The sequence below is a fragment of the Hyaena hyaena genome, unplaced genomic scaffold, assembly GCF_003009895.1.
Source record: "Hyaena hyaena isolate Hyena2069 unplaced genomic scaffold, ASM300989v1 scaffold_1056, whole genome shotgun sequence".
In the NCBI taxonomy this organism is placed as follows: domain Eukaryota; kingdom Metazoa; phylum Chordata; class Mammalia; order Carnivora; family Hyaenidae; genus Hyaena; species Hyaena hyaena.
This window is the reverse complement of record NW_024081689.1, coordinates 148,360-175,075: the sequence shown is the minus strand read 5'-3', so window position 1 is coordinate 175,075 and position 26,716 is coordinate 148,360. Positions and strand designations below refer to the sequence as shown.

The following is a 26,716-nucleotide window of genomic DNA, read 5'->3' as shown; positions in this document are numbered from 1 at the left end:
ACAATCTTTCTTGCGGTACTCAGCCATTCTCAGTAATGGCCATGATCAAATCAACTTGAACACAGTGATTTTATGTTTCAAACCTGCGCTTTTTTATTAACTAAATTGCTGGCAAAGATTATAAATGAAAAGGAAGCCTGTTTTAATTTTCCTTCTGTTATAGCCTCAGCATAGTAAACTGCCTCATCTGTATATATTTATACAACAGTGGTTTTTAATGTCGGCAGGTAACAAAATATATAGAAACATGGTGCTATTTCTAGAATGCTGATCTTAATTCAAATCATTACATGTGTGTAATTCTAGGCAATTTTAGAATTCTACTAAGAAAAAATCGTAGCAGATGCTTAAAGTAAAGGAAAGTAAAGGAAAGTATGTTTCAAACTGTACATTGTGGCCATAAAAACCACATTCACTTTCTAGAGAAAGCTTCCAAATTATTAGCTTTTGTCTCATCAGTTTTGAATGATTTAGCTCAATGTACTGTATTGTTGGTTAAATGCAGAGTTTTGTGTTGAACAACTCCAGGAGACACCTTTTATTTTATATTCATAGTATGCTATCAACTCAGTGATGAAAAGCATCTGCCAAAGACGATAATTTGGAGTTTGGAGACATTGATCTGAAGCTTTTCTTTTTTTAAAGCTTTTCTTTTCTTAAAATCTTTTAATGTTTATTTACTTTTGAGAGAGAAAGACAGAGTGCAATTGGGGTGGGGCAGAGACAGATGGAGACAGAATCTGAAGCAGGCTCCAGGCTCTGAACTGTCAGCACAGAGCGTGCTGCGGGGCTCAACCCGCAAACCATGGGATCATGACCTGAGCTGAAGTTGGACGCTCAACCGACTGAGCCACTCAGGTGCCCAGGAAGCTCTTCTTTTCTGACAGAACTCAGCTACCAAAGCCATCCCCAGTTTGTGTCCTTTGGGTCAACTTCTCCAAAGTTCTTCTTAAGTCAGATGGGGCTGGCTTGCCTAAGGGCTCAGTCCAGGCTTCAATTTAGTGCTCCTTCTGGCCAGTTAGAGGCTAAAGCAGCAGGAAAGAGCTTATTTATCTGAGTAGTAGAAGTGACAGGTTTGCTTCCGATTCAAGGAAGGAAAAGGAGGGGTAAGAGAATGCTAAATATTTACCTCCATTACCTTGTTTTCCATCAGATTCATAATCAGATTCCACAAATCCAGCCAGTCTGGTCTCAAGCTGTCCTGCCTCCGACCTCTGTGGGTCTTTCCTTATAGGTCTCCATGTCTGATTCCTTATAGTGTTCCTGGGGGCTGATCATTAAGTATGGGTCAAAATGCATTCTGGCAGAGGAAGAAGAAAGAAGCAGAGTATCCTCCTAGAATATTCGTAAAGCCCAGAGGTGCCAACAATGAAAACACAACCGGAATATGAAGTCTCTAGTCTTCAACCTTGGGGCATGTATGGGGTAGAGATTTCCAGAGGCTCGTCTGGACACATAAAAAGCCCAAAGACCTGGCAGGTAGAGGAAACGATGAAAGGATATGCACATTATGAATTCTACAAAGTAGCATCTTCTTCCTTATCCTTATCCATCCAAAAATCAACTGAAAAAAAGGGGACCAAACATCCAGTCAGCCTTACGAATGGTGGAAAACTGTAGGGAGAGAGGTGGAGATTCAAGATATATAATAGTAGTCTTAGCTGAAGTGCTACCTAGCTTCAATCTGTGCTTGAGTTTTCTCATCCATAAGTTATGGGGGTGAGGGTTTTTTTTGTTGTTGTTGATTTCAAAGGGCTGTTCTGGCTCTTTAGGATTCTGTAGCATTTGTGGAGCACATGTTGCATTTCATAGTGGGCAGAATAACCAATGGAAGGCAGGGGTGCTGTTTTTATTGTTTCTTTTTTTTAAATTTTAAAAATGTCTTTATTTATTTCTGACAGAGAGAGAGATACAGTGTGAGCAGGGGACGGTCAGAGAGAGGGGGAGACACAGAGCTAGCTGTCAGTACAGAGCCTGACGCGGGACTCGAACCCATGAACTGTGAGATCATGACCTGAGCGGAAGTTGGACGCTTAACCGACTGGGCCACCCAGGCGCCCCATTTTTGTTTGTTTGTTTGTTTGTTTGTTTGTTTCTTTAGCAGCGCGTGTGGCTGTAGTGACCCAGAAGAAACAGCAGTGGTTACGTCATTTACAGCATGGGGATAGAGTGGCTTTTTGATATTGAGAGTTGAACTTGTGTCTGCAGCCCTTCTCGAAGTCCAAGCATCTCTGCTATCACCAAGTGACCTTGATTTCCACTTCTTGCCCTTGTCCTCACCCACATTCCACTCTTAGGATAGGCTAATAATGGATTCAAGAGGTTTCACATCCAATTAGGTCTCTTGATTTATCTTCTGACCCTGGGCGAGTCTCCCTTTTCACTCAGACCTTAGTTTCCACATAATGAAGTTGTTAAGACAGCCATGGATTATTCTGAACTGGGTTTCTATTATACAAGTGAAGATGGGGCACCTGGGTGGCTTAGTTGGTTAAGTGTCCGACTTCTCCTCGGGTCATGATCTTGTGGTTCGTGAGATCGAGACCCGCATTGGGCTCTGTGCTGACAGCTTGGAGCCTGGAGCCTGATTCAGATTCTGTGTCTCCTTCTCTCTCTGCCCCTTCCCCACTCACAGTCTATCTCTCTGTCAAAAATAAATAAACACTAATTTTTTTTTTTTTTTTTTTTTTGATGAAGATGGGGCACCTGGATGGCTCAGTTGGTTAAGAATCTGACTCTTGATTTTGGCTCAGGTCATGATCTCTTGGTTCATGAGTCTGAGCCTCGGGTCAGGCTCTGTGCAGAGAGAGACTATGCTTGGGAGTCTTTCTCCATTTCTCTCTCTGTCCCTCCCCTGGTTGTGTTTTCCCTCTCTCCCAAAATAAAGAAGTAAACTTAAAAACATATATTAAAAAAATGAAGATAACTTTGAGGAGTATACCAATTCTGTAGGATTGGGAAGAAAGAACTATTAATAAACCAAATGTGATTTTATAATTATCTGTAAGGCACCACTTCTTCAGCCCCACCATATTTGTCTTTCCAAGTCTGCCCTTCTTGGGTTCTTCAATCAGTGTTGAAATTGACTATTTTTTAAATAATTTTCTTTATTTGGATCCTCTCTCTCTCTCTGTCTCTCTCTGTCTCTCTCAGTTAATATAGCTAATGGTTTGTCAATTTTATCTTTTCAGAGAACCAACTCATAGTTTTATTAATCTTTTTTTAAATTTTTTAAAAATAGTTTATTATCAAGTTGGTTTCCATATAACACCCAGTGCTCATCCCCAAAAGTGCCCTCCTCCATGCCTATCACCCCCTTCCCCTCTCCCCAACCCCCATCAGTCCTCAGTTTGTTCTTGGCATTCAAGAGTCTCTCATGGTTTGCCTCCCTCCCTATCCTCCACTATTTTTCCCCTTCTTCTCCTCCATGGTCCTCCGTTAAGTTCCTTCTAATCCTCCTATACGTGCAAACATAAGATATCTGTCCTTCTCTGCCTGACTTATTTCACTCAGCATAGCTCCCTCAAGTTCCATCCACGTTGCTACACATGGCCAGATTTCATTCTTTCTCATTGCCATGTAGTATTCCATTGTATAGATAAACCGTATCTTCTTGATCCATTCGTCCGTTGATGGACACTTAGGCTCTTTCCATGTTTGGGGACATGTACCCCAATGTTTATAGCAGCACTCTCAACAATAGAAATGGACTATTTTTAAATCACTGAGTTAGCCTTGACCGGGAAATGGAGGCCAAGCTGACTGAAAAATGAGGGTATGAGTTTATGTTATCTACAAACAGATGGGCAATAAAAGTTTGATAGTATTGGCAAGGTCACAGGTTGTGGGTTTATAGATACTCAGATAGTGTGTGGGATAAGTCACTAACAAAAAGACATTTATTGAACCCAAGGCTAAAACTCTCTGTGTCAGATGGAAGTCCTTTGTAAGTTTTACATCTGAGTTATGGGATTTAATATTGCCATTGGGGACTGCTCCTTTGTGGCTTTCACTTAAGCCTCAATCAGTAATATTTTGGGTGCCCAGGGAGCAGTGTTGCATTTATGTGGATAGGAATTCAGTGTTGCAGAAGCATTTATATGGATAGGAATTTAGAGATGTGACTCTGGGTACCATCTCTAGTCCCACCAAATTCATGGCAGTGTAAAAAATCAGATGAACTCCGGCCCATCTAAGAAAATAACCTGGGTGCCGATGCTAAGAGCTACAAAATGTGGTACTCTATAGTGTGTTCCTTGATCCAAACATGAGAAGAATCAGAAGTGACCTTTCAGTCTGCTCTGGTACTAGATGTAGATAGCATGTCTGGCCAGCCTCTAGGAAGCATGTACTGTCCAACCTCTTCTAGAACAGTCATTTTCAGAGATACAGCATTCGGTGGCATCTCCAAGTCATACACAAATTCTGGTTTAACCTTTAGAGGCCATGGAACTGTAAATGTTATCATCAACAACCAACGAGGCTTGCACCCTGAAAACTACAAAGTATCACTGAAGAAATTTAAAAAGGATCTAACTTCTTAGATATTCTAAGAATATTCTTAGAATTTTCTTAAGATGGCAGTACCCCGTCAATTGATCTGTACAGTCAGTGTCATCTCTACCCAAATTCCAGATGGCCTTGTTTACAGAAATGATCAAGCTGATTCTAAAATGCACATCATAACATAAGGGTCTTAACATATCCAAAACAATAAAAAAGAGAACCAAGATGGATGACTTATGTCTAATGATTTAAAAACTCACTAAGTTTTTATTTATTTTTTATTCTTTAACGTTTATTTATTTTTGAGAGACAGAGCATGAACAGGGATGGGGCAGAGAGAGAGGGAGACATAGAATCTGAAACAAACTCCAGGCTCTGAGCTGTCAGCACAGAGCCCGCCGCGGGGCTCCAAGTCACAAACCACAAGATCATGACTTGAGCCCAACTCAGATGCTTAACCGACTGAGCCACCCAGGCACCCCTAAGAACTCACTAAGTTTTCAAGCTAAGTAATTAAGACTGTGTACTATTGGCATAAAGTTAGACATGTAGACCAATAGAACAGAATTGAAGGTCTTGAAATAAACTCACACTTATGGCCATTTGACTTTCTACACAGTGCCATCATAATTCACTGTGCAGACACACTGGATCGTCACATGCAAAAGAATGTAATCGAATGCCTCCTTCCCACCTTATGCAGACATTAACTCAAAATGGGCCAAAGATTTAAATGTAAGAACTAAGATCATTATTCAGCCACAAAAATGAATGAAGTACTGATTCATGCTACAGGATAGATATGACGGTTAATTTTATGTGTCAGTTTGACAGGGCTGAGGAAGGCCCAGATGACGGGGAAACCTGATTTCTGGGTGTCTCTGTGAGGATGTTTCTGGAAAAGATGAGCATTTGAATCAGTGGCCTGAGTAAGGGAGATCTGCCCTCACCAATATGGGTGGGCGTCGTCCAACCTGCTGAGGGCTTGAGGAGAGCAAAAAGGTGGAGGAAGGGTGAATTTTCTCTCTCTTGAGATGGGACACCCATTTTCCCTTGCCCTCTACCATCAGAGCTCCTGGCTCTCCGGGCTTCAGGCTCTAGGACTTACACCAGTGCAGTGGTCCCCTGCTCTCAGCCCTTCAGCCTCACACTGAATCGTATCACCAGCTTTCCTGACTTTACAGCTTACAGACAGCAGGTTGGGGGACTTCTTGGCCTCCGTAATCTCATGAGCTAATTCCTATAATAAATCTCCTTTTATAGATTTGCCTACCTACGTATCTATATCTATATATCTACATCTTTCTATCTTATTGTTTCAGTTTCTCTAGAGGACCCTGATTATTACAATGGGTGACCTTAAATGCATGCTAAGTGAAAGAAACTAGACACAAAACTACAGATTATATGATTCGATTCATATGAAATGTTCAAACTGGGCAAATCCATAGAGAAAGAAAGTAGGTTAGTGATTGCCAGGGGTTGGGGGGAGTGGGCATTGGGGAGCGACTACTATTAGTACAGATTTCTTGGGGGGGGTGATGAAAATATTCTAAAATTAAATGGCAGTGATGGCTATAAAATTTTGTGACTATAAAAACCACTGATTATACGCTTTAAAAAGGGTGAGTTCTCGGGACGCCTGGGTGGCTCAGTCCATTTTGCATCTGACTTCGGCTCAGGCCATGCTCTCATGGTTCATGAATTCGAGCCCCACGCTGGGCTCTGTGCTGACATCTGGGAGCCTAGAGCCTGCTTCAGATTCTGTGACTCCCTATCTCTCTGCCCCTCACCCTGCTCACACTCTCTCTTTCTCTGTCACTCAAAAAATAAATAAGCATTAAAAAAAATTTTTTTTAATGGTGAGTTCTCTGGTATGTGAATCATATCTTAGTCAAAAAGAAAGCAATATTGAAGATAAGTCTAATTTTGCAAAAAACAAAAAAAGAATAGAAAAAAGAAAAGAAAAAGATTTTCAAGAATCTGCTAGGAAGATGATATACTGTAAGAAAATAGATTCCAAAGCCACACAGCCTGGGAATTCCAAATCCCTGTTACTAGCTGCGTGATCCAGAGCAAGTTACTTTACCTCTCTGTGTCCCAGAAGTCATGTTTGTCATTATAAGTATATGCCATAAAATGTGCCAGGCTCTAGTGGGAAGCAAACACGAGTATCAAGGAAGCTGTAAGTGACAGTTGCGGAAGAACAGAGCAGGGCAGGGTCCAAGGCAAATTGCCTCACTGGGTTTATTGTCAGAACTCTGCTCCAGGCTGACTCACGGAAAGAAACAAGGTTTAGCAGGAAAGGAGGAGAGATAATATGGATCCAAGATATGATATCTATATTTAACCTTTCCTGGCCCTGGAAAAGATCCAAAGCTATGTTAGGAGAGACATATAGAGGAGGGAATCGGAGCAAGGGATGGTGAAAAGTACTGGATACATGTTTTGTTGTTCAGTTTAAATAAATATTAGACACGAATTTTGAGGGGTTTCCTCTGGTTTTAGACAATAAACTTAAGATTTGTTCTCTGGTCCTGTCTCTACTGGGATCTTGCTTTATCTTTCAATTAAAAATAAGATCAAATAGGGGCACCTCGTGGCTCAGTCAGTTAAGCATCTGATTCTTGATTTCGGCTCAGGTCATGGTCTCCTGGTTCATGAGTTCGAGCCCCACATTGGCCTCTGGGCTCAAAGCGTGAAGCCTGCCTGGTACTCTCTCTCTGTCTTTCTCTGCCCCTCTCCTGCTTGTGCTCTCTTTCAAAATAAATAAATAAACATTTAACAACAACAAAAGAAGATCAAACAAAAAAGATCAAACAAACATCTTTGAGTTCATGTCACTGCCACATTTTTATTCCCAGGACAAATCAAGAAGCTTGGACAGTGGCAGGTGTTTCTAGCAATATTCACACTCTTTATTTTATTATATTTATTTATTTATTTATTTTTCAAATTTTTATTTAAGTCTAGTGAGTTAACATACATACAATATTGGTTTCAGGAGTAGAATTCAGTGATTCATCACTTATATACAGCACCCAGTGCTCATTATAACAAGTGCCTTCCCTAAAACCATCACTCATCTAGCCCATCCCCCTCCCACCTCGCTCCATTAACCCTCAGTTTGTTCTCTCTCTTTAAGAGTCTCTTACGGTCTCTCTCTCTCTTTCCTCCTCCCATATGTTCATCTGTTTTGTTTCTTAAACTCTACATATGAGTGAAATCATATGGTATCTGTCTTTCTCTGATGTGTTTCGCGTAGCATAATACACCTAGCTCCAACCATGTCATTGCAAATGGCAAGATTTCATTCTTTTTGATTGCCAAGTAATACTCTATTGTGTGTATATATATACACACACACATATACATATATGTGTGTGTGTATATATATATATATACCACATCTTCTTTATCCATTCATCTGTCGATGCACACTTGGGCTCTTTCCATACTTTGGCTATTGTCGATAGTGCTGCTATAAACATTGGGGTACACATGTCCCTTTGAAACAGCACACTGGTATCCCTTGGATAAATACCCAGTGGTGCAATTGCTGAGTCATAGGGTAGTTCCATTTTTAATTTTTTGAGGAACCTCCACACTGTTTTACAGAAGGGCTGCACAGAAGGGCTGCACAGTTTGCACTCCCACCAGACGTGCAAAAGGGTTTCCCTTTCTCCGCATTCCTGTCAGCATCTGTCGTTCTCTTGAGTTGCTAATGTTAGCCGTCCTGACGGGTGTGAGGAGGTATGTTATTGTGGTTTGGATTTGTACAGGAATCTTCTCTTTTAAACTTCCCAATTCCTCACCAACCCAATGTAACTTACAATGTTAGTTTTTGTTTCTTAACACATATAATCATTTGCCTGGCTAAAATTTATTTTTGCACAGGAATGAAGATCTAAATTATTATTGCTAGGTGAATAACCGTAATATGCATATTATGCATAATCCACTTAGTGATCATCAATCTCAATAGTTCTCGACCTTGCTGTAATTTAGTATCTCCTGGGAAGTAGTCCCTTTCTTCAGTGCTGGTAAGTGAAATCCTAATTACGGGATATGTAAACATCATAATCTCTTCTAAGGTGTTGGCCTAACCCCACATGGGTATCTTTTAGAAAGCGCCCTACAAGGTGCTAATGTGTAGCCAGGTGTGACAATCTGCTTCTTTTGTTTCATGCTGACTTCTTTATATTAAATTCCCAAGTGTGTACTTTATTTCTGTACTCTATTAATCTCACTCTCTATTTTTCGGTGTCACTGTGGAGGTTAGTGTGGGTGTTAGGCTTTGTAACGTATTCAGGCCTAGAACATGCCCCTTGCCTCAAATTTTGTTTTGTTTTTGGAATGAACAACATGACTGCATGTTGAGATGTCACTAGTTCTCTTCCTCATCTTGCTGGAGCTGTAAGTTTTCACAAAAAAAAAAAAAAAAAAGCAACTGTACAAGCCCTTCTTGAACTTCTCAACTTACTCACACATCTTTGAAAAGCTACGTAAATTTTCTCGCTATCCTCACTTTCTGTTTATTTCCTGAACCACCTATTTCTCTGGCTCTGCTACTGCCTTACACTACTCTTTCTAGTAGATGAGTGACCTCTGTTCTGCTTATATCCACTGGGCCACTTCTCTGAGTGTGTAATGTGAGATAAGCTAACTAGGTAAAGGTGGACAGTTTGGTGATAGACTCAAATGTAGGCAAGATTAAGCAACTTGGGTTTATTGTGTGGTGAGCAGAACAGTAGGGGCGAGAGGTGGAGGGACTTGTGGTTGGGCACGAAGTAGAGTATGGATGAGGTAATGGCCATTATTCAGGCACAATACCATCAGGGCATTCATCAGGAGGGGGGTGCCTTTCCACTTGTAGTAACCAGTCTGTAGTGTGTAGTCCTTATGTCATGAAAAAGGGTTGCTCTAGGCAGAGAGGACAGTGAGGGCCTATCTACCTGTGAGACACTCAGGATAGGACTCCAGATTCGAGGGTGCTTGGGCACTAAGCATGAATAACTGGACAACCTTATGATAAATGAATGACCTTCTCAAACTGAGGAGCATGATAAGAAGAGTAGGGAGAAGGAGCTGAGACTATTGATCTCCTTATTGCCTCCATCAAGATTAGTTCAGGAATTTTGCCCGAGACTGGGTAAAAATTTAGCCTGCAGGTAAGTGGGGTCAATGGAACCAACTAGAAGGAGTCGAGAAAGTTAGAGACAGAGGTGAATTAATTAAGTAATAATATACCTATGTAGCATTCTATCCGTTTTATACCTTAGTTTATAGCATGATACTCTTTGCTCCATCTTGTTTATGTCTCCCTTCCTCAACATGGTTGTCAAATTCAGAGACCTCTTAGCAGGTGTAATACTTAGACAGTCAAATCATACCTAGTTCCTGTATGAAGTCATAAAACCCACATTACTTTATGATTACTTTAACTTCCTCTTCACACACAGGACTACGTATAGTTAGATCTACAAATATTATAAATATCTTGACCATAGATGTTTTGTTTTGTTATTTGGAGTGATATACCCTTACCTGATCGGTACAGCTATGTGACTAGCTCCCAACCCGGGAGACACGTGAAGAAAGGAGGGAGGAAGGGAAAGACTACTACATATTGATGTCAGTAATGGGTCTGGCACAAAGGTGGGTGTTTTACATAAATTATCCCTAGAGCTTTCAACAGCCTTGGGAGAGAGATATTATTGTTTCCACTTACAGGTGGAAAAACAGAGGCTCAGAAAGCTAGAATGACATACATAGTCATGAGGAATGTTGGACGGGAGATCCAAATACAAGTCTGACTCCAAATCTTCTCTTACCACCACCCCATAGGAAATCACAGGCAGAGTGTGGATAAGAATGAAGTTTGTGAGTTTCTGGGGCTGCCATGATCTGGGTAGAAAGAGGCAGGTCTGAAGGGCCTTCAGAATTTGAGAGGCAAGGCCACATAACTGGTAGAGGGGACTTGCTCATTGCGCTGCCCCCTTTTCTGGTGTGACTCATTTCTTGCGGCTGACTGTCGTTCTTCATTGCCCTTGGGAGAGAAACAGGTGTCCTGCTCCCTAAGCTGGGAAGGGAAGGCATGGCAAGGTCAGGTGTTGTGCCTCTGGATGCTTGCTGAATCCCCTCTCAAACCAGACTAGAACCTCAAAGCTCTGATCCTGTTATACCATAGCACCAGCCCAGTGCTGATGCCATCTTTCCCAACTTCCGGACCACTCAGCTCGGAGGCACACCAACCCTCTCTTAAGGAGGGACTCTGCTGTTTGCTCCCTGCGGTGCAGAATGAGGTTCCCAGGGGCGTCTTTTTCATCTTGCCACACGTTTGTCCTTGTGTACCTGGGATTACCTTCTATGTATAGAATCTGTACAGGGACACACCCTGTATGACACAGCCCTGAGGTCAATGGCAGTTGAGCTGATTTCCTGCTTGTGAAATCCCCTGTCCGTTGTCCCTCTGCCTGCCTGGGTCTGGGACTCAGGAATGAGAGTATGAGAGACTGTGTGCACGTGCGTGTGTGGGTGTGCGTGTATGTGGGTTCCTGCAGTCTTTCCCAGAATGCCTTCCTTCTGTCCTTTTCAGTGTGGCTCTCCTGTCCGCCCGAGGGCAGTGTGCTGGAACAGGCTGGAAGAGGGGTAGAAAAGGGTAGAGCTCCTCACTTACAGGAGAAACTGCTAAGACTTTTAAAGTTCCTTAATTCCCCCTCTGCCCCTGAATGAAAAGTCCAGAGGAATGAATAGCAAAGAGGGGGACTGCTCCTTGGAGATGCAATGTGACCGACAACTGTAGCAGAAAGTGTTTGAGACAAACCCCAAGGAGGCGTCTCTTCTAGCGTGTCCATCGGGTAAGAGAAAGGAGTCGCAGATGGATCCAAGGTGATGCTGCGTTTAGAGGAGGGTGGTAGCTGTGTGTCCTTGGCTTTTTCCCTTATTGAGAACCCTTATTTGGGCACTTGGGTGGCTCAGTCAGTTAAAGGACTGACTTCAACTCAAGTCGATTATACATTTTAAAAAGGGTGAGTTCTTGAGGCGCCTGGGTGGCTCAGTCAGTTATGCATCCGGCTTTGGCTCAGGTCATGATCTCACAGTTCATGAGTTCGAGCCCCACATCAGGCTCTCTGTTGTCAGCTCAGAGCCTGGAGTCTGCTTCGAATTCTGTGTCTCCTTCTCTCTCTCTCTGCTCCTCCCCCACTCTCCATCTGTCTCTCAAAAATGAATAAACACTAAAAAATAAATTTAAACGTAGAGAGAACCCTTATTCTGGGCTGGGGAAATTGTTGATTTATAATCTCGGGAAGAGGAAAAAATCAGCAGGACAATGTCTAATTTGAGATACATTATTTTGAGGCTTTGAGGTTTGCATGTGGGTAGATGGAGAATTCTGGAATCGAGAACGTGAAAAATAGAAGGATGATCACAATAAAAATAAAACGTCTTGGATTTGTATAACACCTCCATGGGAATCAAATTAATCTCTGTGGTCCTATTGAAAACCTGCTGGGGTGCACGGTGTTACTGCAGTCCTTACCTACACATTGGGGGGCGTGTCTGCCTTGCAATCACAGGGCTCCTCTACAAAGCAAAGGTTTGGGGAGGTGCCAGGATACAGACGAGGCTTCTTCCTCTCTACTGTGCAGTTCACGTGTTTTAGGATTCCTGCAGACAGGTTAAAATAAGAGGGAAGACCAGAGTGCCTGGGGGGCTCAGTCAGGTGAGCGTCTGTCAGACCATGATCTCGCATAGGCCCACAGCAGCTCAGAGCCCATTTCGGACACCCTGTCCCCTTCTCTCCGTCCCTCCCCTGCTTGTGCTTTCTCAAAAATAAATAAAACATTAAAAAAATAAGAAGGAAGAAAAGCCGATAGCACTCAGTCTCATTGTTCGGAGACCTTTGTTTAAATACGGTCAGGATTCCCAGGCACCATGGGAGCCTCTTTTCTCATGGTTTCAAAGTGCGTTTCAAGCTCTGGGTCGCTAGGAAGGTGGGGAAGGGGGAGGATCAGAGCAATCACAATCCTTCAGTATCTGAGAAGAACAGGAGAGCAAGGGATGCCTTCTGGGCAACCTCCCTTTCTCTCTGCCTCCCCCACCCTAGGAGATAACACCCAGCACCGGGCAAGTCATCCACACTCGTCAGATTCTCTGGATTGAAAGAGGCTCACATCTTCAGTGCTCCTTTCCCTTTGTCCCCTGACAAGTGTGATTCGGGACAAAGGTGGAACCTTGGGCACTGCATGGGCCTCCCAGGTTTTAGGCCGGTGCCCTGTCTCCTGGGGGTTCTAGCCTCTTCTTGAGCCTTGTGCTCACAGTGAGAGATCAACAGTCCTGGAAACCGGATAGATCCTTTCCCTCAAAAAGCGGAAGATAGAATTGGGATTGAGATCAAATCCAGGAGAATGAACAAAGAAAATGATCCAAGAGTCCATAATCTGGTGAGTACTGGGGATCGTTTCAGATTCTACCTTTATTTTCTGGATGCATTTTGAAGACACACATGCAGTCATTGTCTGTGGCCCCGTAAGACTTTGGAGCACTCGCTTCCAGGCAGATTCTCCTCGCCTGCCCTTTCCAAGTTCTGTTGTTATTTGTTGGTGAAGTGTGGTTTCAGCGTTATGGTTTCTATGATTCTTTTGGACTCGGACATAATTCCTTCTTGACACTCCACGTGAGTGACAAGCACAGATGTGCAATAAAGTAGTTTAAAGAATATTGGGTTTGTAATTAAAAGAAAGACTCGGGCATGACATCTTGCTGTGGCATTTACTTGTGATTTTTTTGGTTGGTTGGTTGGTTGGTTGGTTGGTTGGTTGGTTTTTTTAGCCTGGGCTTAGAATTGAATCTTTTTAAATGTTTTGGTGTTTATTCATTTTTGAGAGAGATGGAGACAGAGTATGAGCGGGGAAAGGGGAGAGAGAGAGAGAGAGAGAGAGAGAGAGAGACAGAATCTGAAACAGGCTCCAGGCTTTGAGCTGTCAGCACAGAGTCAGACGTGAGACCCAAAGGTGTGAACTGTGGGATCATGCTCTGAGCGAAGTGGATGCTTAATCAACTCAGCCACCCAGATGCCACCCACATTTAATCTTTTGGAACCTCAGGTTCCCTGTTGTGTGAAAGTGCCCAGCGTAATACCTGACACATTATGGTTGCTCAACATACGTTTATTGGAGCTGAAAATGAGGACAGCCTGCCTTTCAGAATGTTAAAGATTAAGCAGTTTTGGAATCCTGTAGCTAGATCTGAGCAATTTTTTCAATCTCATTTCCAATTTAATGTGTGCGTTCCACTAAATGGCATTTTGTTTTGTTCTGTTTTGTTTGTTTTGCTAGACATCTCAGGGGCGAGGATGAAGGGGGAGGGGAAGAGAAGGTGAGTGAGCTAGAAGGCAAGACTGCCTCAGTCTGGGGGCTGTTACCTCCATATGTTTTACCCTCCTCACCCAAAGTCTTTGAGTCCTCTGCCCCACAGCCCATAGCTATTAATAACTCCCGTACCCAGCGTGGCATCCATCTGGGTGGGTGGGTCACTTGTCTTCATAGAGCAAACACAGCTGGCAGGCCCACTTGTGTTGATCCACAGGTGGTAAGGTCGAGGGTGGAGGCTGGTGTAACATTTAACCGTATCTTACGGGAAGGGGACCAGAGGTTATAGGGAGATCAGTCAAAGGATTTCTCACAATGCTTAGGCAGGTGGAGTAGAGGAGAATGGATCTGATTTTTAAAGTTCTATTTGTAGATATATTTTAGTAAGATGAGTTTCTTCTGGACACCCCTGAGTACATTGCTGATTATATCTCAAAGACTATTGTGCTCACTGGACCCAAGGGGCGCTCGTAGGGGTCGCGTTATTCTTGGAAATAGAACTGTCTTTGTGTGTAGTGAAACAGACAAGAGATGTGACTGGCGTTATGCTTGCCTCGTGCCTATGAGTAAGGTGTTGGAGAGTTTATGTTAAATAGCCTCATTTCAGTTATAATCATTCACTCCTCTAGGCTCCAGACTATAATCTTGCAAAGATCTGAGCTTCACTTTGCTCCCCATCTCACACTCATCTTCTTCCTATTGTATTCTCTTTCTTCATTGTGCTATTTCCTCCTCTGGGTTCTCAATTCAAGAAGGGAGCTACACTTTCCAATATGCCGACAGAAGGAAGCAACTGAGAAGAGAGAAAATAAAGAATGATAACCACAAGTGAAGCAATAGTGTTGTTTTAAATAAAGGCCTGCCTGAGGGGATTTGGCATTGTAGATATGGGCATGTGTAAACTATAGGCAGGCTATGTACATATTTTCTAATCATCTAATAGAATTAACAGAATAAACAATTTCACAACTTTCTCAGGTCCTTGATTCCAATGGCTTGAATCCAGTAAAATCTAGGAATACATAGTACACAGGAGAGAACTGTGGGGTAAAGTTTCATATGTGTAAGAAGGGCACTTGTTGGGATGAGCACTGGGTGTTATATGGAAACCAACTTGACAATAAACTATAATTAAAAAAAGAGTTTACAGTCTAGGTAAGAGGAGAAACAATAGCCAATACAAGTTTTTTTCTTTGTGATGATTTTTTAAAAATTTATTTTGAGAGAGAGAGAGTGTGAGTGAGCAGGGGAGAGACAGAGAGAGAATCTCATGAACTGTGAGCTCGTGACCTGTGCTGAAATCAAAAGTTGGATGCTTAACTGACTGACCCACCCAGGCCCCCCTTGAAGCTTTTATTTTTTAGTAATCTCTACACCCACATGGGGCTCGAACTCACAGCCCTGAGATCAAGAGTCTCACACTCTAGTGACTGAGCCGGCCAGGCACCTCTGCATATTTTTTTCTTAACACGATGAGAAAACAGTCTCGATGTCATAGAAGGGGATAGAGTATTGGTCATATTGCACAGAAATGTTAGTCAGGAACATTCTTCCAATAGATAGGTTACAATCTAACCAACAGGAAGAGTCATCCTAGAAGGTGTGGGCATCAAGGAGTGGGTTTTCTCAGGTTGGCACCCTGGGCAGGCAGGGTCATCGGGTAATTGACTATTAACTGCAGAGAAGAGAGTGATGTAGAGAGGAATATTATTGCTACAGGCGAATATATGCATCTTCTGATAGAAATGCTTTGGAAGTCTCCAAGCGGGAAGGTTTCTTGTGTAGGCTTCCACGCCTATGTGGGTAGGTATGCTTGGTGCGTATACCTTAAAAATTCTAGACTCGTGTGGTGTATTCCATTATGTCTCTAGCCAAACTAGAGTAATTGGAAAGAGCTTACCGTGCAAACAACTGGAAAACAATCTACTGAGTGGGCCTCCCCACAACCCTATACATGGGCCGTTTCCTTGCTCCAGCATCTGATTACATTGGTCTTCTAGTTGTTAATGAACCTGGCTTCTTTATATTTCTTTATTTTTCTAAAATAATTTTTTTTAATTTTAATTTTTTTTTTTTTTTTGAGAGAGAGAGTCAGAGCACGAGTAGGGGAGGGGCAGAGAGAGAGGGAGACACGGAATCTGAAGCAGGTTCCAGGCTCTGAGCCTGAGGTGGGGCTCGAACTCACAGACCATGAGATCATGACATGAGCCTAAGTCTGACGGATGCTTAACTGACTAGCCACCCAGGCGCCCCAAACCTAGCTTCTTTAAAGTATCCATGTGCAGATGAAACTAACACAAATGACCCTTCTTCAGGAAATGCAATAGGAGGCCATATTGTATCCAAATGACCACACTGTGCCCTGTAATAAGTATGATATGTAGGTGCCTGGGTATAGGCATGGATTTGAGTCACTGCGCGTGGGTATGTTTGACCATGCATCTATAGTTGAGTCTGGCCCACCTTGAGCAGTTCTAAGTGAGGATACATGTGCACACAGGCCTTTACCTTTCTTCCTTCAGTCTGTATTAGTGGGTGTGTGGTTTGGTTTCTGGGCGGAGCTCGCAAGTTGTGGCTGGCTGCTGCCTGACTTTTTCATACTGGTCCTGTGGTTAAGAGAGATTATGCTCACAGAACCTTCCCCAGAGAGCCAAACTCGTTAGACTGGCTGCTCCCTGGATGAACACAATTACATCTGATAATGCGCTGAAAGGGAAGTAAGAGGAAAGGAAAACAAGAATGAGAACGGCAGTGAGAAATTTTCAAACAGCTTTTGAATTCACCTGACTGGGCCAACGTTTTATTATTTAAGATCTTCTCCTTCTCCACCCTCTCGAGGCTCTCTGATTTAAAAAAAAAATTTTTTTTAAATGTTTATTTATTTGAGAGAGAGAGAGAGAGAGAGCACGAGTGGGAGTGGGTCAGGGAAACAGGGAGACACAGAATCAGAAGCAGGCTCCGGGCTCTGAGTGGGGCTCGAACCCATGAACTGTGAGATCATGACCTGAGCTGAAGTCGGGCCCTTAACCGACTCAGCCACTCAGGTGCCCCAGGGCTCTCTGATTCTTGCCATATCTCAGGGCTTTTCCTTCCATGTGGGCTTGTGGAATTGTGGAAACTTTCTCCACCCCCTTTCACCTTGCCTTTTGGCTCATAAACTAGATAAGATGGATTTTGTTATCTTATAAATCATTGACTTCATAGATCCTCTGTTATGTATAAGCCCACAGATAAGAAGGTGCCTCTCTTCTGTGCTATTTTTTTCCTGGCTACTCCTCTGTTTACTCGGGCTTCTATCAACAATCCACACACCTGTCTTTCTTCTGGGTTGTAAAGAAAATGGTTTAACTCGCATCTCCTCATATAAGGATAGTGAAAAGAGGGTATGGCTGGAACTGGAAGGTCTCTTTGTACGTGTTTCAGGCACTAAGAGACTCTGCCTCCATAAGTCACATTGTGGTTTTTAGGATCAACAATAAAACACAACATGTAATGTAATAGAGGACAAGCTAATATGGTGAATAGCACATATGTACCATATGGGATAATATCCTATAAGCCACAGTTCTGATTTGTAAAATTTTACCTTGTTATCAGATCACTACAAAACTATTTCATATACTTAGGATCACCTAGAGGGTGAAAAAAACACACCATTTTTTTTTTTCCAGGTCAGTCAGAATTGATTAGAACCAGGGGAGACCCTTGTTAACCAAAGGCAAAATCAAATGTGTAGATGTATATGAGAGAGTGGTAACCAACCACCGATTCTCTTCAGAAAGAAAGAACCAAGTTTTTGGAGGTGTGATTTTATTTTATTTTTATTTTTATTTTTTTATTAAAGTTTTTAATGTTTATTTATTTTTGAGAGACAGAGCACGAGCAAGGGAGGGGCAGAGAGAGAGGGAGACACAGAATCTGAAGCAGGCTCCAGGCCCTGAGCTGTCAGCACAGAGCCCAAAGCGGGACTTGAACCCACAGACTGTGAGATCATGACCTGAGCCGAAGTCAGAAACTTAACCAACTAAGCCGCTAAGATGCCCTTGGAGGTGTAATTTTAAATATATGCTGATCATAGAGAATTAAAAGTGATGTTCATAAAGCATCTCTGGCCCAGTGAGCAAGAAACTAAGAACTACAGTTACTTGAAAGGGAATTGGGAACGGGATAAGTGAAGAATAATGGGGTGGGAGAAAGCTATTTATGGTAAATCACTTTAATTTATTATTTTTGAACTATATATGTAACTATATATGAGTGAATACATATTATATATAAATATATATGAGATCATCATTTATATTTACATAAATATATAGTTTAAGAGAGAGAAAGAAGATGGCTTGCTCGCAACAATCCCTTTAATTTATATACTTGTAAGGATAAATGCCTGTGTCTGTCTATATATAATGGGCACGGGAAGGTCCAGTTAAAATATAATTGTAACACACAAAAAAAATTAAACCTGCTTAGGATTTTTTAAAAAATGTTATTTATTTATTTTGAGAGAGAAAGAGAGAGAGAGAGAGAGAGTGGGGTGAGGGGGAGAGAGAGAGAGGAGAGACCCCCAAGCAGGTGTTGCACTGTCAGCACAGGGCCTGACGGTGGGCTCCATGTCACAAACAGAGAGATCATGACCTGAGCCAAAATCAAGAGTTGGACGTTTAACTGACTGAGCCACCAGGGCACCCGAACCTGCTTGGGATCATAGGGGAGGTAGATCATTCCCATATTACCCATGGACCACAATTGCTCAGACAGGTACTATGGACTCGAGCATTGGAGCAGCGGTCTTGGGTAGGAGCGAAGCCTTTGAAATAATTTGAGAAATAATGGCATGAAAGGATAAGGCCAGATCTGGGCTATACTTCCTGTATAATAGAAAAGAGAAAAATGCCAGGAAAAAACAAGGTTCTTCACATTTGAGTGTCAGGGAGATGGATAAGATGCATGGATGATTCAGAAAGTTCCAGGTAGTCATGTACTTAATAACCTCATGATCTGTAGAGGTGTCTTAAAACTCTCTATGCTCCACTTAATTTTTTTCAGAACAACTCAGTCCTTGGGAATTCTTCTCAGTGGTGCCCTGTGCATTCTCTGAGGGTCAAGCATAGCGGTGGACAGCTGTGTGGCTGAGATGAGAAGGTCATGGCACGAACGCTACTGGAATGCAGTCTCAGTGACAAGCTGTGTGGTAAGGACAGACACCACGGATGCCTATCTTCTGATTCTAGGATGACAGTGATGAAGGTCTGCATAGATTCCAGAAGGAGGATGAGACGATTTCTAGTAGAAATGAAGATGGTGTTGATAAAGGAAAGGCACTAGAGCTCATTGTCTTTTATTTAATGCTTATTTATTTGTTTTGATTGAGAGAGAGAGAGAGAGCTGGGGAGGGGCAGAGAGAGAGGGAGAGAATCCCAAGCAGGCTCTGCACTGTCGGCACAGAGCCTGATGCAGGGCTCAATCTCAGGAACGGTGAGATCATGACCTGGGCCGAAATCAAGATTTGGACACTTAACTGACAAAGCCACCCAGGCCCCCAGGTCATTGTCTTTGAAGAGGGGCAAGTGCCAAGAGATCCAGATGTTGCCTCCTTCAGCTCAGCAGGAACACCGGGAGTTGAGACACAGAGCATGCTTGATAGGCTGAGAAGCAGGGACACTGGGGTTTCTGATTGGAGAGCTGCTTCCCGGTAGTGGTTCCCTTGTACGCAAGTAGAGGGGAAGAAGGAAGAGCTGGCCATTTCGTGTATGAGGAGCTGAGGACTGGTGGGTAGGGGAAGTTGTGTGAACTATCACATTGGGGTTCTTTTTCAATCTCTTCTCGCCCTACTTGATTACCTCCCCAGTTGTCCGTGAGCAGCAGTATGAGATCATCATCATCCCAACCATTCTGGTTGGCGCCTTCCTCGTCCTTCTTGCAGTCATCCTGTGGCTTTTTATCAGAGGACAAAGAGCCCAACAACAGTCTCTTGGACTCCGAGGTAAAACTCAAAGTGGCAATGGGGAGAGGCTTGGGGAAGATGGAGATTACAGAAAGTAAGACCCAAGTGTCAGTGAGCCCAAGTCTAGAAGGTGAGGTCCTTGCTATGCGAGAGGAGGTATGGGGCCCCTCTTGTGGAGTTGAAGGGAGGTGAGCTCTTCTCTAAGAACTCATGAGAAGAAACTCAATAGGTGCTTGGTAGTTGAAACTACAGTAGGCAAGGGAGGCCTCATGGGACCTGTTTCTCTCTAATTTCCCTATTGTACTATCAAATATTTGGCCATGGGAGTGTCTGCATATTGGGAAGGACGATTAGTGGGTAAAGCCCAAGGCTTTGTTACCAGCCTTGAAGGATGACATTTTAGTCTGTAATACATCCCAGGCCTGCTCTGGACTCCTGGACTATGTGATAAAGAGGGGTAGCCTTCATCACAGTCTTTGAACTGTTAAGTAGGAGATGATGTCTTGTGCTGAAGTACCACTGAGCATATAATGAAAGAGAATTAGCTCGCATGAAACTAAGAGTGAAAAGAAGGAAAAGAAATTCCTGAGAGTGATCAGGAATTGTATAGTGACTGATCCCCAATCCCTCTCTACATTTTATCCCGTTCTCTTTGAATTCACTTTCAGAAAAACTTCTCAAATAAGTTGTCTAAACTCATTCTGATGACTTCTACTTGTCACATTCTCTAGTGCTTTTATCCCCACCACTCGACCCAACAACCATTTCCAAGATCACCACTGACAGCTATATTGAGTCCTCGTCTTGACCTGTCAAAAGCATTTGACACAGTTTTGTACCTTCTCCTTCTAGAAACACTTCGTTTCTCCTTTTAAATCTATAGTCACTTCCTAAATGGTCTCATTTTCAGTCTTATGGATTCAAACACTTTCTCTATTCTGATTGTAGTCCCCCTTGAACTCCAGATTCCTATATTAAACCACCAATTTTGTAGTTTGGATCCAATACACATCTTCTGTGTAATATGCCCAGAACAAAGGTCCTGAAATTCCCTTACAATGGTCCCCCCATGGTCTTCTCTACCAGCAAGTGGCAAGCCTTGTCTTCTATGTGTTCAGTCTAAAATCTTGAAGATATCCTTGACTCCTCTCTCTCTTACATTCCATTTCCAATGCATTAGCCAATCTTGTCAATTCTACCTTCCGAACAAACTGAAGCAGCTCTCACCTCTCATAAATCCTTGTAATACACTCTTAACTGGATTCTCTACTTCTGCCTCTATCCCTTTACGGACTGTTCTCCACAGGACAGCAGAATTATTCTTTTAAGGCCTAAGTCAGTCCTGACCATTCTCTCCTTGAAACAAAAAAGAATTTTTTTTTTTAGAATTAAAAAAAGAGAAAATTCTTTCAATAACCTTCCATGACCTCGGGGCTTTGTCTCGTATAATTCTCCAATTATCTCATATAGTTCCAGCTGTACTAACTTCATTTCTCTTCCTTAAGTATGCCAAGTATGCTTCTTCTCCAGTGCCTTTGCTCTTCCTGATCCCTCTGTCTATAATATCCGTCCTGATACCAGAATGGTTTGCTCTCATAATCGCTTCCAGGCATTTCTCAAATGTCATCTTATCAGAAAGCCCTTTCCTGACCTTGACATGTAAAATAGCATCACTGATGTTTCTGATTCTGCTCTTTTCCTTCCATAACACTCAGCACCTGGTTTGTTATTATCTGCTTCCTTTTTCCTACCATGAGAGAGTAATCATAAGAATCTGGACTAACTAGTCCCGATACCTAGAATAGTGCCTGGCATGAAGGATGCGATATTTGTCAAATAGATGGAATGAATGAATGGAGATTTAATGAGAAGAATGAATTTCTCTTTTCCAATGGAGAAATGTGGACTAAGAAAAGGGGAAAATACCAGAAGATTTTTTTTTACTGAGACCATAAGGAATATGCAATAATTAACTTTGGGAACATCTTAAGGGAAGAAGAATCACCATGGCTTGGAGTTAAGTAGTTATCCAGACTCTCCTCTCCACCTTTAAAAGTCATTTGATCAACTTGAGCAATAGCCCCTACTGGTAGCTACTACTACCTGTAAGTATCTGGGGGTAAAGCACCTACTGAGGAACTTCCTTAATTGTCTCCATACTATACTTATACTGAACTATAATCCTGAGAAAGGCAGAAAGGAAATGTCGTTACCACTTTCCAGAGGTCCATCTTGAGTTGTCTTAGAAATATTACAAATATTGTAGAAAGGCTGGTATTCATGCCGGTTCTCAGAGAAGCATCGGAAGTTATCCTCCCATTGGGCAGATCCTTCCCAATGGCTAAAGGAACTTCCTTTCCAGTTTGTTCCGTGCTCTGTTCTCCTGGAGTCCCTAGGGTAGGGAACCAATGGTTGGTATCATCTCTTTGTTCTAGGTGTTGTCGCTGTGCCTCCATCTAGGGGCTTAAGCTTGGAGGTAGCAAGTCATGGTGGAAGCGTGTTTGTGCCACTCAAAGAGAGATCGGTAGAAAGCCTCCTACAAACTATGACTCGTGCTCTGGCTAAGCTGCAAGTGCCCCGGGAGCGATTCTATGATGTTCTGGAGCAGATCCACAGTGGGAGTTATGGAGCCATCTATCGAACCAAGATGTACACCGGGGACCCTGCTAAGCCAAAGAGTGTTGTCATCAAGGCTTTGAAAGGTAAAAGGAGAAGTGGTTGACTTCTCTTCCCCTTGTTCATTTTTCCACTGTGAGGCCCCAGCAGTGAATGCTGACAAGCTTGAAGACATGAAGACGGTAACCAACAGATAGCTGGGATCACCACTGTGGGCAGAATAAGAAGGGTAACAAGGATAGGATAAGCAAGAGTACTGATCAAAAGGTCTGGGCAGTGATCATATTTGAATGTGAACACTTGTCTATTTAGGCAGATGAAAGCCTATCCAGTTCTAAAACCTATGATTTTATCTTAGCTTTGACAAAAAATCAGTGACATTGAGGATTATCTTCTAGTTAGTTCCCTTTCTGTTTACTCTTTGTCTATACTTACTCTCCTTTGGAGCTTTGAAAATTACCATCTGAGGTGGTTTCCTCCCTCATACCTCCCGTTTTGTTGGTGATGTTTTGATTGCTCACTTCCCACGGCCCTCCTGTCCTCCACAGAACCAGCTGGGCTCCATGAGGTGCAGGATTTCTTGGGGCGAATCCAATTCTATCAGTACTTGGGGAAGCACAAGAACCTGGTGCAGCTGGAAGGCTGCTGCACAGAAGGACTGCCGCTCTATATGGTGTTGGAGGATGTGACCCAAGGAGACCTGCTCAGCTTTCTCTGGACCTGCCGGCGGGTAAGCAGTAGGGTAGAGGTGTTAGGAAGGAAAGCCTTGAGCTGGCTGATTAGCTGTTCACATGCCAATTGGCTTGTCAAATGACAAAGCAGAGAGGCTTTAATATAGGGGCTATAATAACATAGCAGAATGACTGAGTATCACCATCCAATGGAACTATTTATGAAGATAGAAATGTTCTGTATCTGCTCTGTCCAAAATGGTAGCCATCAATCACATGTGGCTATGGAGTACTTGCAATGTGGCTGATGTGACTGAGAAACTGAATTGCTAATTTTATTTAATTTTAAATAATCAACTTTTAAATAGCCACATGCGGCTAATGGCTACCATATTGGGCACTGCAGATTAGAATACGAACTCTAGGCTTTACCTCTTACTAGCAGGTGGGCAGATCTCCTCTCTGAGCCTGAATTTTCTGAATCTGTAAAATGGGAATAATAATAAGTTATTAATAAAATTAACAGAAATTATGCATGTGAAAACTGTTAGTACTGCTTATAATTTTATTGCTGTTAGCCTTAAGTGGGTCTTCTATTCTGTAATATTGCTCTAGTATGCCACGGTGAATGAGGATAATTTGGCTTGAAAGTTTTTGTACTTTAAATTCATATTAAATTTTTTTTAAATGTTCAGAAATTTCCAGACTAAAATGCAAGTCCTTTCCTTTACAATTTTCCTACTTCTCTATACATTCATCTTTCTGAAGTGCTGCGCTTTTCTAGTTAGTTCCTCACTTACCAATGGACAAGTTCAATATTAACCAAGCCTCCTTAATAGACTAATTATTTTACTACTAAATGTGTATGATAAAGGGACATTGTTTCCATCCAAACGGGGTTCAAACAGGGTAATGTACAAGTCCTTAGGCATTTAAATCTTTTTAACAGGTTTTACATCTGTAACTTGTTCACTGCTCTAACCTCACTAGCTTCTTTCTATTTTCAAAATGATTATGCATCTCTATTTTAGAGCATTGGCACATGCTTTTCTCATTACACCAAACTCCTCCCTCCCCTTTTTTGCATAGTCATTGTCCACTCATCCTTCAGATCTTTTTTTGTCACCATCATGTGCTATTTTCCATGTCTTTCATGGTGCATATATTTATGCATGATTATTTGGTTATGATTCACACGTGTTTGTCACATTGTACGATCTGGAAGGCAGCAGACATATTTATTTTGCTTACGTTTGTGTTCTGAGTTCCTAAGATGAAACATGGTGCATATTAGGCATTCGATGATGATGTGTCGAATTAATGTGCTTAATTCTCTCTCTCTCTCACACACACACAGACACACGCACACACACACACACACACACACACACACTATCCCAGAAAAATTGTTTCTTTATCCAGGGGATAGTCTTTCTTCCCTGCTATTTTGTTCTTCCTTCATTCTGTGATTCATCTACATTCTGCTTTGTTTTTCCAGGCCAGTAAATCATTGTACTTCTCTGCATATCTAAGAATCTCTCATATTAGCCTCTCTTTGAGTCTTAGTCCCTATGTTTTTATGCCTTTTCTTTAGCTTTGATACCTGCATTTAAGAATATCTCTGCTTATTAAATTCAACACCCACAAAATAAATAATATAGTTAAGAAGTGGACAAAAAACATGACCAGACATTTTTCCAAAGACATGCAAATGGCTAACAGACACATGAAAAGATGCTCAATGCCACTTATCCTCAGGAAAATACATGAAGCCCATGAGATACCACCTCATACCTGTCAGAATGACTAAAGTTAACAGCACAGGAAACAACAGGTGTTGGTAAGGATGTGGAGAAAGGGGAACTCTCTTGCACTGTTGGTGAGAATGCAAACTGATGCAGCCGCTCTGGAAAACAGTGTGGAGGTTCCTCAAAAAGTTAAAAATAAAACTACCCTACAATCCAGCAATTGCATGACTAAGCATTTACCCAAAAGATACAAAAACACTGATTCAAAGGGGCACATGCACCCCGATGTTTACAGTAGCATTGTTAACAATAGCCAAATGATGGAGAGAGCCCAAATGTCCATTGACTGATGAATGGATAAAAAAGATGTGGTGCATGCAAAGAAATATCACTCAGCCATCAAAAGGAATGAAATCTTGCCATTTGCAATGATATAGAGGGAGCTAGAGCATATTATGCTCAGTGAAATAAGTCAGTCAGAGAAACACACGTACCATATGATTTTACTCACATGTGGAATTTAAGAAACAAAACAGATGAACATAGGGGAAGAGGGGGATAAGAGAGGGAAGCAAACCATAAGAGCTTCTTAACTATAGAGAACAAACTGAGGGTTGCTGGAGGGGAGACAATGGGCTCGATGGGTGATGAGTTTTAAGAAGGGCACTTGTTATAATGAGCACTGGGTGTTATATGTGGGTGATGGATCACTGAATTCTGTACCTGAAACCAATATTTCCCTATATGCTAACTGACTAAACTTTAAATAAAAACTTTAAAGGAAAAGAATATCTCTGCCCCTATTTTATTTTTTCAAATCTGTTCATGTAACTTTGCTATAATGCTTTTATCTCTGTCCTTTTAGGATGTGATGACCATGGATGGCCTTCTCTATGATCTCACAGAAAAACAAGTATATCACATTGGAAGGCAGGTCCTCCAGGCTTTGGTAAGGCTGGGCAAAATGACAAGTGGCATAGATTTTTCCTGTTAGCCTGGTATTTGACATCATATTTCTAATATTTATATTTCCAAACGGGGTACATATTATAAAGAAAATCAAATAGAAGTAGGGAGCAGAAACTTAAGCACTGATAAATTGTTTTCACTTCTTTCTTTATGAAATTATTTAGATAATATACTATAAGATGGGTAATTCTGGGCAGAAAGTAGTCAACTTGGGGTTTGTAGAAGGAACAGGAAGTGTTTTCAAAGGTTTCTCAGTCTTGAACGTCAAAAATCAGGGCCAAGAGTTATATGCTTTCTACTCTTACTTTCTCATACATGCTAATATTAAGAGATGTAAAATGGCAAATAATAAGCAAGTTGGGAGGAGACACGGGAAGAGAAACCAAATGAGTGAAAGGCTGCAGAGCTATGAGGAAGTGTGCAATTTAATTTTGTACCTGAGAAACAAGAAAGACTAGTTCAGAACACGTTTTGTTGGAGACTTGTTTTGATATCGACTGTGATAGGAAATATATATACTTCAGGAAGAACAAGGAATAGTGGGAGAGGAGAAATAAGAAGGGGCAACAGTGAGATCATTCCTTCATTTTAAACCAACTTAGAAGTAAGAGAAACAACACAGGATTTAAGAGGAAAAAGATGTACCTTTGTCAGAACTAACCAGGAAATTTAGATGACAATTTCGACGAAGTTATTTAGATAATTGTGTTTAACATTAGCATTTGCTATAGAAAATCAGGGTCTGTGAGGCTACTAGTTTAAATATTTGGTATATTTTACCTCCTTGAGGTATGAAATGTACCAGGGATGTAAATGGAATTTCAGAAAGCTTAGAAAAGGAGTGAGGTGAGAAAGAGCAGTAGTATAAATGTATAAGTGAATATT

The 26,716-nt window shown here is 42.0% G+C and overlaps 1 protein-coding gene across 1 annotated transcript in view; it reads left to right on the top strand.

Annotated features, from left to right (window-relative positions):
- STYK1 (serine/threonine/tyrosine kinase 1) overlaps positions 1 to 26,716 on the top strand; it is a 41,052-nt gene that overhangs the window by 5,952 nt on the left and 8,384 nt on the right. Inside the window, exons 2-6 of the mRNA XM_039222114.1 lie at positions 18,930 to 19,074; positions 19,732 to 19,866; positions 22,263 to 22,529; positions 22,992 to 23,173; positions 25,728 to 25,811. Of these exons, the coding sequence (XP_039078045.1) occupies positions 19,029 to 19,074; positions 19,732 to 19,866; positions 22,263 to 22,529; positions 22,992 to 23,173; positions 25,728 to 25,811 (714 nt within the window). The 5' untranslated portion in view covers positions 18,930 to 19,028. The remainder of the gene's footprint in view (positions 1 to 18,929; positions 19,075 to 19,731; positions 19,867 to 22,262; positions 22,530 to 22,991; positions 23,174 to 25,727; positions 25,812 to 26,716) is intronic.